We start from the raw sequence: 12,210 nt of genomic DNA, 5'->3' as shown, positions 1-12,210 counted from the left end.
AGCTTTTTAGCTTTCTGCCCAATTCTAAAATGTTGTTAATATTGTTAACATGTTAAATTATTATATTAAATAAATATATTAATATTAAATCAAATTAAAACAATAAACTACAAATAAAGAATGTTCGGCTTTTCCGGTTTTTTATTTTTATTTATTTGTTTATTTCTTCTTAAATACAATATAAAATATTAACAAAATGAGTATCATATAATCATTTTGATATAATCATATTTCAAGACAAGTTTTATCTGTGAGTTGATAAATAAAACATAATTCAATGATTTAAATTAACCTAAAACACGATTTATACCAGACGTTGATAATCATTTCACTATTATCATCATAACTATAAACATGCACTTTACTTGCAGTGTTGATTGAATTTGATTGGTTTAAACATAATTTTTTATTTTAAATTAAGCACGATTGCGAAACAAGTTCTTGTCACTTTCGAGTCGGTTTCCTGGAACCAACCAACCATTACTGGTTTCATATTAAGAATCTTGGTCGTGACCCAATTACGGCTCGAACTCATGATCCCTGGGTTGAGAGACACATTAACCACTAGGCCACCGCTTCCTTTTAATATGATTGTAGTCCAATATCTACCACGTCCAGAAGGTCATGGATACTATCATAGTATTAAAATCGAAAGGATGTCAGAATTATGACATGTTTCGGATATTCTTTTTAATATAATTATGCTAGCTGATTTTATTTTTCTATTATCTTATAGGAACTTGTTTTATAAGAACATTCAAACGTCAAGCAATTCGAATCAATAAAAGGATGACAGTGATTAATATGAAACGCAGTACATTAGCTTTGTCTCTTCCTTTTTTTGTTAGTTTAAAGAAAAAAAGTTTGTTTTCGTTTTTGTCAAGAAGATGTTCAGAAGCCTTAATGCATGGAAACAACTCATATAATGTTATATTCAGAAAATTTTAAGATTTAAGATTTGTTATGAAATGTGTTTGTGTTACATAAATATACGTATATTTAAACATTTCTAAAGATTTAAATTAATATGTTCTTTCAAAACATGCCAAAAGGGGAATAAAAAAATAGAACAACAACTAATATTGTGTAATACATAATAGTATCTTTTGAATTTAAGAGAGCGTATGGAAATCATTCCCTACAGAACCGGCTGTATTACAACTTCAACAATAAATTAATAGAATAAAATATTTCAAACAAAGACCAGAAAAAATCAGTTTGAGTAAGATTACTATTCTTTATTTCATTTTGAACTACTAGGCAATTTTCGTTAGAACATGCTAATTTTAAACCTATTTTCAACTTCTACAACTTTACACACAGTACACAGTGGGTTGCGTAAAAATTTCAACCATTAATTGACATTAGATCTTAACAATAGAGATCTTTGTACAGCATGTGCTAAAGACTCGTCTAAAATCTGGGATATTGCGGGTGATTTATAAGCGGAGAAGCTATAAATAATGGAATAATTTCCTGTGCACAATCTTGCCCTTTAATAACACATCTTTTGTAACATAACGTCTCCTAAAACAAGAAATATTGTCCTTATGAGAGAAAGAATATTACTTTTAGTCCATGTCTTAAAATAATAATTCTTCCAAAGTGTTTTCTATGCCAATTGTCTCTAAACATTTTTTTTTCGTCTATCTTTTTGAGTTTTTGGGCTATGTATTCATTCTATTTATTTTGTTTTTGTAAAAAAATACACTTAGCTATAAAGTCGGGATGTTGATATACTTATTTATTTTATACTTAAATGAAATATTGAAAAACATTGATGAAATTAAATGAGTATATTCATTTCCGTATTTTCACTTTTAAATTCATTTTTCACTGCAGTGAGACATTTTTTTTGTTAGGGAACATTTTTATCAGTTTATGATTCAAATTTTAATGTACATAAAATATAATTATCTTTTTTTTCCTTTTTACAAGAAAAATCCAATATTGTTTTAGATATGGAAATAGTGTACCTAAGGTAGTTTAGTCTTAATGATGATCCATCTGCCCTTACAGGCACTGAGATACGAACTCCAGACATCCCACCAATCATGTCCTGGAAGGTTAAACATTGCAATTTGACAAAATGATAATATGAATACATAAGAAATATGAGCATTTAAAATTTTGCTTCTGTTCTATGACCACTAAAAGGAAAAGTAAACTCATGTTGAAATATATTTAAATGTAACTATTAGACATATTCGTATTAATTTCTAAAATCAAATGAGGATAAGAATTCGATTCGAAATAAGAATTGTCTGGACATTCTAATCCTACGACAGATAATGCAGTCTGTGTTGCACCGTTTTTTGTAACTAACACATTGTTCTTTCTCACATATTCGATTGAAATGAACTTTACTTTAAGAGGTAAAACAATCTGATAAAGCCGTGATAAATAACATCTAAGCATGTTAAGGGGTTGAAACGCTTAGCTGATCAAGTTTGATGAAATAACATAGAGATTAAATTTTCTAAAGTCAACCAATTAAAACACTATTTTTGTATGAGTCTAATGCAAATTCGTTTTTGTATTAGTTTGGATCAAATTCAGGACTTACTAATTTGTCGTCCATTTACAGCATTCATAATAATTACACAAAGTATGTAACATTTGACTTTATACCTATACTTAGTAATTCCTAAGTTTTTCATCTAACATTATATACATCAACCTCATATCTTGATAACTTGATTCTACATATGAGAATATTCTTAATGATTGCCTCTACACAATTTCAAAGTGCCTCTTATGTCCAGAAATATATAATTTTCCTTAATAAGGGAAATAATCCAATTTACTTTATAAAACATTCCAGGTAGTGATTACTTCCCTTATCACATTTGAAATGTAAATTCAAAACATATACATGAATTATTAATTCAAAAAGTTACATAACACTCTCCAAACCACAAATATGTCAGACCAAACTTGGTATATCAGACCACGATAATTTGAACGTAGTAAAATCAGATTTTTAGTGAAACAAAACATTATTTTGGTATGAAGAATGTGTTTACAAGTGCACATACATGTAAACTGTCAATCATTTTGTGAGACCTGAATAACCCTCAGTTTAAATGTCTTTATTCTATCAACACAACCATTCAGCCGTCATATAATGTACATAAGTAAAAGTTTGTGCTTAAAAAACTAGTTGTCAAACACTTTTTAAGAACATGTATTTAACCAACAAATATTTTGACAGCAGTTTCCACCAGTTCCATTTATAATTTTGCTATAGTTTAAAAAATGGAACAAATACATAGTCAACAATATCAGCATTTTTATTTGAATGGTAAAAGTCTTACTACCGAGTTGTTTTTTTTATTTAACAATCATAATATTATATGACTATGGATTTCAAATTTCAGCAAGACGAGCACCATCTTTTAAGCTCTTTCATTCTGCCAATTCTATACATGTTTGATTTATGAAAACTAGATATTATCATGAGAGAGCACTGGGGATTATTGTGCCCCTTAACAATATGCATCTCAAATTTTCTTTTTTAAATCAAATTAATCTTACAAGAAGTCACATGGGATTAGTTTGCAGCTTAAAGGCATTCATGTTTACATTTTATATTACTTTACACAACTATTTTGTTCACTGTTTTTTTGCACAAATGAGTTACTTTTGCTTGATTCTGCGACAAGACTTAAAGATAAAAATCTAAAAATCCTAGTAAAAATTAAAGAAACCTCACAAAACCTAGCAAAGAAAAAGAAGGAACACGCAATAAAAAAAAATAGGGAAAAGAAGAAAAACACAAAAATCATAGTAAAATAGAAGGAAAACACAACAGTCTCAGTTAAAACGAAGGAAAACACGAAAATCCTAGTATAATAAGAAGAACATAACTAAAGTCCTAGTAAAACAGAAGGAAACCACAAAAAGCCTGGGTTAAAGTTGAATTTTGCATCGGTCTTTGTGGGAAAATGATACATAAAGAACAAACAAAAAACCAACTCATACACCCGTACGGTTCGTATATCCGACCAACCGTCTCACTCTAGTTTACAACCTTCGTTAGTGTTCTACTCCACACCTAAACTCCACTCCTTGCAATGTTATACCTTGCAATATTATACAACAAGGCACTAAAAAACCAAGATCAATTTCCTAAACCAAAATTCTAACATGCTGTTTTTTTTGTTTGTTTTTTATTTAACTCCTTTTATAAAGCATGTTACACTTTTGCGTATTCAGTTTTCATTAATTGACCAATGTCTTTAGCAATGTCTTTAGTTTGAACATGTCTTGAGGTTGTCTTCTAACTTAAAATGTAGTAAGAGGTTACTTGGTCTATGTCATCGGTGCTATACATAGATTTTTACACTGTTGCTTCCTCAGTCTGATATCTTATTTTCTGGTTTGTAGATACCGTAGTAGGTCATGTAACTTTTGTTGAGTTAGAGGTTATTACGAAGGGTAACCAGAGTGAAAAGAACATAGTTTTACTCCTTAGCTCAAGGAGCCTTCTAGTTTACTTATTTAATAATATCTTATATATTTGGTAGGCCGATACTTTGTTTAATCTCCTAGCTTTGAGTAGAGAATGGGGTCACTGGGATCAAGGCCGCTGGTGCCTACAATACTTGTGTACTTTGCTCTTACTGTCATCATTTATGTCACTGATGATCATTGGAATAAATTGTCAAATGTGCTGTTTTTGGGAGCAAACACCGCCATTTGCGATACTTCTTGTGTGTGATTAAGAATAATTGTTATCTTTTTTTCGACAACTATTTTTATTTTGAGTGTGATCATGTTATCTACAGTTTGTTCAATTGCTGAAAGTGTGAAACAAATTCATGAAGAAAGTGTGAAAGTAATATCAAATTAAATGGTGATATTCTGAAAAGATGTTTCAGCTATGTGTCCATGTTACTTTTTTATAATCTGCGTGGGACAAAAAACAAATACAAACGATTTCATTTTCTTTAATAACTTTTCCAATTTTTTTATTTTTTATGGTATAGCCCGCTCTAGTGAAAAACCCATGCCAAAAAATAATCTAGATTTATTCGTACAGTAAAACTGCGGGAATATTTTGTTTGTTCAAAAACGGCGCCTTGCTTTCCATATACCCCTAGAAACATTCTATGTTTGTGTTAATCACTACGATGAGAGGATACCACACTGTATCAGATTGGAAATAATGAAATATTCAAAAGTTAGTGTAGAAAATAGAACCTGGACTTTCAGTTGTATTGGACTTTTGCCTCACGCAGATCATAAAATGTCACATGGCAAAGACGTCCTGATAATAATGAGAATTTCAGTTGTGCCTAATAGTCTCTGTAAATCTGTTAATCGGCTATATAATTGCATTTGCCAGATGGCGTTTGTAATCGACACATTCCGTTCCTTTAAGACATTTTCCGTTACTTTACGATGTCGCAATATATTTCATCATTCACTTATCATATTTTAATATTACGAGTTAAACTTTGTTTCAGGAACACGCCATGATGAGGACGAGTTTTGCTGCCGGCCAAATGTGGCACTAGAATACATATTATTAACACGTTGTGATTATCACTTCGAAAACATGATTGTTGGTACAAAGATACTTGTTATATCTGTCTCTTAAAAATATAAATGACTGGGAAATAGCGTGCATTTTGATATGCATAAGGTAGTGATTAAAAATAACTATCTAAGTCCTTGATATAGATCTTTTTTATCAAAAGTTGTGAATATATTCCTACTAGCAAATATTTATCGTTCAAAAACAAGAAACCAAATTAATTCACAGTCCATATATTAACAGTTATGTTTTAACAAAAAAAAATATTATTAGCTTTCATGAAAGAATTTTCCAACAATTTTTTGTTTGTACCATATGATATGTGACTGAACGCAAGTTAGTCTTTTTCACACAAAGGTACAGCCTTGTGGTGACACATGCCATCATTCCACATATAGTCTTTAAAACTATAGAAATACACACACTCTTCATTTTGACCTTGATAATTATTAGGCTCTCCTGGACCCCAATCCGAGAATGTTGCCGGAATGTCTGTGTCAATCCATTTCCAAATACCTTCATGCTCCTGGTCAGTCAGTCCAATCCACGCATTACCAGCTTAAAATTAAGCACACAATTAAAACTTTATTTTATTATAAATAGGTTAATAGTAAAATGGTTTTTATTTATATCTACTTCTTTGTAGAGACTTTGTCGACTTGTCTAAATAAACGATACAGTTCATTATTGTAACAACAAATTCTAATCAAACTTTTAATTCAAGCCTTATAACTTACTTCATTACCCCAGACTAGTTTTGTAATGTTCATTCTCATAATCAATAGGAGTTCTTCTTATTATTAATTCTAGTGTACCATGTGACTACAACATTTTTACTGTTACCTAGATAACAGTAATTTTTCACAGTAAAAATCTGAAAATTATAAAGCCTATAAAAACAGTGTCTGAATGAAGTATTTGCTCAGGGTAATAAATTAAAAAAAAACATCACCAACGTCATGTACCTAGGTAACATTCTTTTTTTTCACAGTAAAAATCTGAAAATTATAAAACCTGTAGCTCAGAGTAATGAAATAAAAAGACATACGTACGATTGTGAGTTGCAGTATTTAAATAACACATGGGTTTGTGGGTAACAGTTAAAATATCATCCCAAGGAAAATACTGTTACCCGAGGTGTAGCCGAGGGTAACAGTATTTTTACGAGGGGTGATATTTTTACTGTAACTAACAAACCCATATGTTATTTATTTTATTACCCCGAACAAACACTGGCATGATCTGAATTTTTCAACTAAATCTACTTTTAACCAAAAAAAACCAAGAGAAGCAATAACTAAACTGTCCGTACTTTTCAAGTTTTAAGTGAACTATAGGCCTACTTGAGGAACTGTTTTTCTTTTATTCTCTTTTTATCTACCAGTCATTAACATAAAATAAGCTGTGTTTTATTCAGAAAACAAAACACTAACCCATTTATAAGGTTATGATCTGTGAAATCTGATCCTTCTGTATCTAGAATATTCTTAGCATGGTTTTTGACAAAGTGCATTTAGAAAATAACAAAGATATCCTACAGATGTCTGTCCACCAACTCTATTTGTAACGTTTCACTGGTTGAAATTGTTAAATAATTCTTTGTTCATGCTTTAATCGTCTGCATGTTCCAGTTTGACACAAAATTAATCACATTACAATTACTTCCGTTGAAAACGGATGTTTCCTTTTGACTGTTCAACAAAAAGATATTTTATAAGCGAAATGAACTCTAGGGTGCAAAGAACTAAATTTTATGAGAGTAATAGTTACTTCGGTGATGAACTATCGTCGCAAATAAGAATAAATCGAGAAAAAAATGGCAGCCATTTTATTTCATTTTATTTAGAAAATAGACCACGTGACCAGATTTTATACTGTTAAAACTACTGTTACCTATGTAACAGTACAAAATTCTTAGTCACGTGGTACACTTGCATTACCAGTAAGAATAACTCCCAGAGGCCTATAGGAAATTACTTTTACAAAAAAAGTGAGGGGTAATAATAGCAAATGTCAATCGGTTATAAGTTTTCACAGTTACATTCATACAAAAGCAACCTGGCTTTTAACAAATGTTTGGAGGAAATATGATTTTCACCTTGAGTTGTGCTCAGTAAATCTTTTAGGAAATCGTTTTCAGCTAAAGTCTCGACCCGGACGAGGTAAGCACTGAGATGTTGACAGTAGTCCTAATATAACAAACAAGCATTTTAAAATCAGAATATGATTAATTTCTTTGTAATTTTAAATATATTTCTAAAATTCTGCATATTAGCCTTACCTGGGTAAATCTCGGAACTTGAAAAGTTTGAAAATTAAACACCCAAAACCATGGATCGAGCAAAATGATTGTGAAACTGTTGATCATAAATATCAATCAACAAGAATTATAATTTTTGAACAAGAGTGACACTGGTTTCAGATTTGAAAAAATAAGTTCTTAAATTAGAAATGTGTACCTACATGCATTACTAAAATGTGCTAAATATAGATTTAACTGTATTGTTACTTGTTTTTATAAACGATAAAATTTATTAAATACACTTACTTGTGCATCAGAAAATTTAAGGCGCTTGCCATAACCGATGTGGTAACAATGCTTCTTATATGCTATCCAGCCGTCATCGCAGCATGCTGAAAGCAAACAGTTTGGCTCTGTAGCCTAGTGATTAAGATCGATGACTTCCAACAATGTGCCCCATGCTGCTGTAGGTTCGAATCTGCCAGGGTCTTTGAATTCGTTCGTAAAATGGTATTAAGTTATGTAAAACATAAACCGTTAACATAGATATCTTAATTGGGCTTGCCCATGTAACAATCCTGACAAATTCACATTTTCAAGCGAAATGTTAAAGATATGTATTATATGCATTAAATTAATAGCGTACAGTGAAGACCATAACCAGAAGTCACGGATGTGAGTTGATTAGGGGCTCCACTGGTCACATGGGTTAGATAAATTGCTTCTATCAGGCAAAGAAGTAAACAAAGTTTGAATCGAATCTTATTCTTTCATAAAAATAAGCATCAAATAACATACCAAATCTATTCCAAATTATACCTTAAGATATATGCATTATCAATGTAACTGATTTAACACATTCGTAAAATTATTTACATAGGAAAATAAAAAAAAACTTATTTATTAATATTATTGATTTTTTATTTCTCTGACTTGTTTCGGTTTAAAAATAATTTTGCATAATACAGATAATTTTACATTTAGCATTAATTCCTACCAGCAGGCTTGTAAAACCAAACAGCAATGACAAAACAGTTTTCATTTGATTTTTTTTGATGGACTGTAATTGACAAAGGTTTATAACTTGTAATATTGTTATTTATTCTTTTGTTATTTCTTACCATATAATATGTATATAATATTACTTCTTTTTTATTGTTAAAATGAAAATCATGCATATCATTACAAAAAAAAAGAGCAACAATAGAAAATAAAAATAATTTCCTTTTTTTATTTTTCTTGCTTTAAAAAATACTAAAAATTATGATATATATATTTAAGCAACAAAGGTATTTCATAAAAAAAAAACAAATATTAAAAATTGTTTTGTTTTATATCGTTTATTATTTAATCTTTAGTTATTAAAATCATAATATCACGACGAACTATCAACCAACTGTATATTACGCTATTTGAACAAACACTTTATTTATAACTCCTCTCTTGTTCGAACAATGTGTGTCTACTTCTCTGCTCATGTAATTAGTTCATGCTGAACGACAAATATAATCGAGGGCTGTTCAAAAAGTTGGTACACGTTTTATTTTGCGATTTTTATCTATCAATATTACTCAGTGCGAAGATACCACATGACAATTTTTTGCCCCATTCAGGTATGTTTTTTTTTCGGACGAAGCCCGTCAGAGATCACTTCCTGTAAACTGTACAGGGAAGAACTGCATATGGCTAGGATTTCCATTGATCCCTCTAAAATTACAAACTTAAATCAAGTAATGTCATAAGCAATTTTAAAATTAGTTAAACAATATAAAGGATCTTTCGGAAACGTATATACGTCTAAATTCTCAAATTATGTACGGTGATTCCGGAACATTTTTCTAGTTAAATTTTTCGAATATTTGAGACATGAGAACCGTTCTTCCTCCCATTAAACATCTTACAAATATTAACATTACAAATTCGCATATGCAAGTGAAATCATGTTTACATCGACAGAGTATCTTTTAAAAGATTTTTATTGTTAATCAATACTTTTGCTGTTACCAAACTGATTTTGACAAGATAGGGCACAGAGTACCCGTAATTGTATTTATAAGCTACCCACGGTATATCAAAATTAAGAAAACCTTTATGGTTTTCCGTACAGTAAATTTTTCACAGCAACGACCGATGGATGAGGTAAACACTCGAAGATAAAAACAAGCGAATTCTAACGTTTTTTTTTTTGTTTTTTTTTTTTTTGTTTTCAGTTTTGTACAATCAGTTTTTATTCTATTCTAATTTGTAATTTATATGTAATATGCCTCTTTCAAAAGTTTTTCTTTGTCTCAAAGCAACGCGAAATAAGAATACAGATATTATTCTGTTCTAATTTGTAATTCATATGTAATATGCTTACTTTAAACTTTTTTTAATATTCAATAAAATGTACATACACATCATTTACAAACATTTTACGACAAAACGACTACCTTGTAAAACAAGTAAAACAATACTTAAATCAATCACTCTCTAGGAAAGGTAATTTTTCCAAATAGAGTTAAATGTTGTGGTTAGATGTAAGCTCTTTGAATGTACATTTGAATATAAAATTTTTAGATCTTTTCCATAAAATGTGTAATTATGTTCTTATAAAATATCTAAAAAACAAAATATTCAAAGAACGAACAAAAAAGCAAATTTGACAATGTTGCAGGCTCGTGTTGATTAAGACTGTTAGTCACCCATATTGTTCTCCGTGAAAACTTGTTTTGATTTATCGGGTACAATATTCATATCAAGTCTATATTGTACTCTAACAAACAAGTATCTACGAGCATATAAATTAATGCATATAAACGATGATGTTTATGCACAACATGTAACAGCTGCGACATAAGCTCTTGCCAAATGTCAAAATATGACATTCTTGAAAGCATTTACAGATTAATCAAAACTTTGCTATGCTAATCTTGCAATAAATCATCTGTCTTAGGATTACATATGAATGTTTTATACAGTGTCAATCTTAAATAATATCATCATGCTTTCTTTTTATAATTTCTTCAAGGATAACTTAAATATACTGAGCCAATATGAAAACTTAACACTCGGTATTTTGGGACCAGATTTTTCAATATTAGTTTAAAAGCATTGACTTAAGCTGTATGCAGGACACCTGTAAATCAGTAGAAAATAGAAACATGTTTTACCGTGTGCCTGATTTGTGCCATTCGTGTTTCGCCCCTCGACCCCGCCAAGCGAAAACAAGTTATGTTTTGGGTCACACTTACCCCGATAGCTCTACGGTAATCCAAACTAACCATCCAGGATGCGCTCCGGACCATCTAGGCAGAGCCCAATTGAAGCTACTGTTCACGCCAGTGGTTCCCCGGTCGTTCTCGATTGAGAATCCCTGTCGATCCAAGCAGAGCCCCGTCAGAGCCAAAGACGATCCCGGCAAAGCCCAGGTATATAATATCTTTTGTTCTAGAACATTATTCATGATTATTTTCTGAATAATCCTTATGCAAGACTGGACGTTTAATACAAACAAGTGCAATCATCGCAAATTGCCGTGATCCTTTTGAAATTAACAAGGCTTTGCCGCGGCTCTACCGGGATCAACCGTAGCTCCATCGTATTCCTCTAGGGCTCTGCGGCATCCTCTGGGTCTCTGCCGTCATTCACCTGGGCTCTGCCGGCATTCACCCGGTGGCACTTAACCACCCAAGCGAAAAAGAAAAACACAAAGATTGTAACAGCCTTTGGACAAAGAAAACTTAAAACGTCAAGAAAAATTTACTCAAAATCACATTAATTAAAAATAGTGTGTTTTAAACAACCTCATTTGGAACATGGCTATCAGCAAATCTGGCATATTTTGCAAATCAAAGGGAGATAAGCTCGTTGACTATTTATACTATGTTATAAGCAAATAAGCAACCTTTGTCGAATCCGGTCTGAAAAGCGAATGATTTCAATAGCAAAATTACGTACGTTTATTTAAAATAAAATGTTCGGAACAAGTTCCTTAATTGTTTATCGTAACTAGCTAAATCAATGTCAATCACTGCATTTATTACACGATGACACATTTAACATTTTACAATCAATATTTTGTAAAACGTATAGTGTCAAATCGCGATCACAATGCATCAAGTTATTTTGAAACAATGTCTTATAACTTGTGATTATAGTCTTATTACATGTATACATTTAGTTTATTGTCATGCACACTTTTTGATCCACATATGGCATGAACAAAGTAAAGTATATTATATTAAGAGGTTATTAAGAAACTTCAGGATATTATTTATTGTTAGGTACAATACTGAAATATTGTTCGACAAATACACAACTGTCAAACTATTGATTTTTGAACTGTGTAAGAATCCAACAGAATCAGTATTGTACACAACAATATATATAATGGCATTTCTATTTCACACCACCATATTAATGTTTGGCATGTTAATAGAACTTT

The 12,210-nt window shown here is 30.8% G+C and overlaps 1 protein-coding gene across 1 annotated transcript; it reads right to left on the bottom strand.

Annotated features, from left to right (window-relative positions):
- Positions 1 to 5,879: 5,879 nt before the first annotated feature.
- Positions 5,880 to 11,071, bottom strand: LOC132726498 (perlucin-like protein). Its single transcript, XM_060711820.1, has 3 exons — positions 11,018 to 11,071; positions 7,641 to 7,731; positions 5,880 to 6,100 (listed from the first exon to the last, which is right to left on the bottom strand). Exons 1-3 carry the CDS (start codon positions 11,069 to 11,071, stop codon positions 5,880 to 5,882), a joined length of 366 nt encoding a protein of 121 aa, XP_060567803.1.
- Between the last annotated feature and the right edge of the window lie 1,139 nt (positions 11,072 to 12,210).

Source organism: Ruditapes philippinarum, unplaced genomic scaffold (genome assembly GCF_026571515.1).
Source record: "Ruditapes philippinarum isolate M1 unplaced genomic scaffold, ASM2657151v2 ctg1437_1_1_1_1, whole genome shotgun sequence".
Taxonomy (NCBI): domain Eukaryota; kingdom Metazoa; phylum Mollusca; class Bivalvia; order Venerida; family Veneridae; genus Ruditapes; species Ruditapes philippinarum.
This window is presented reverse-complemented; position numbering and strand designations above follow the sequence as displayed.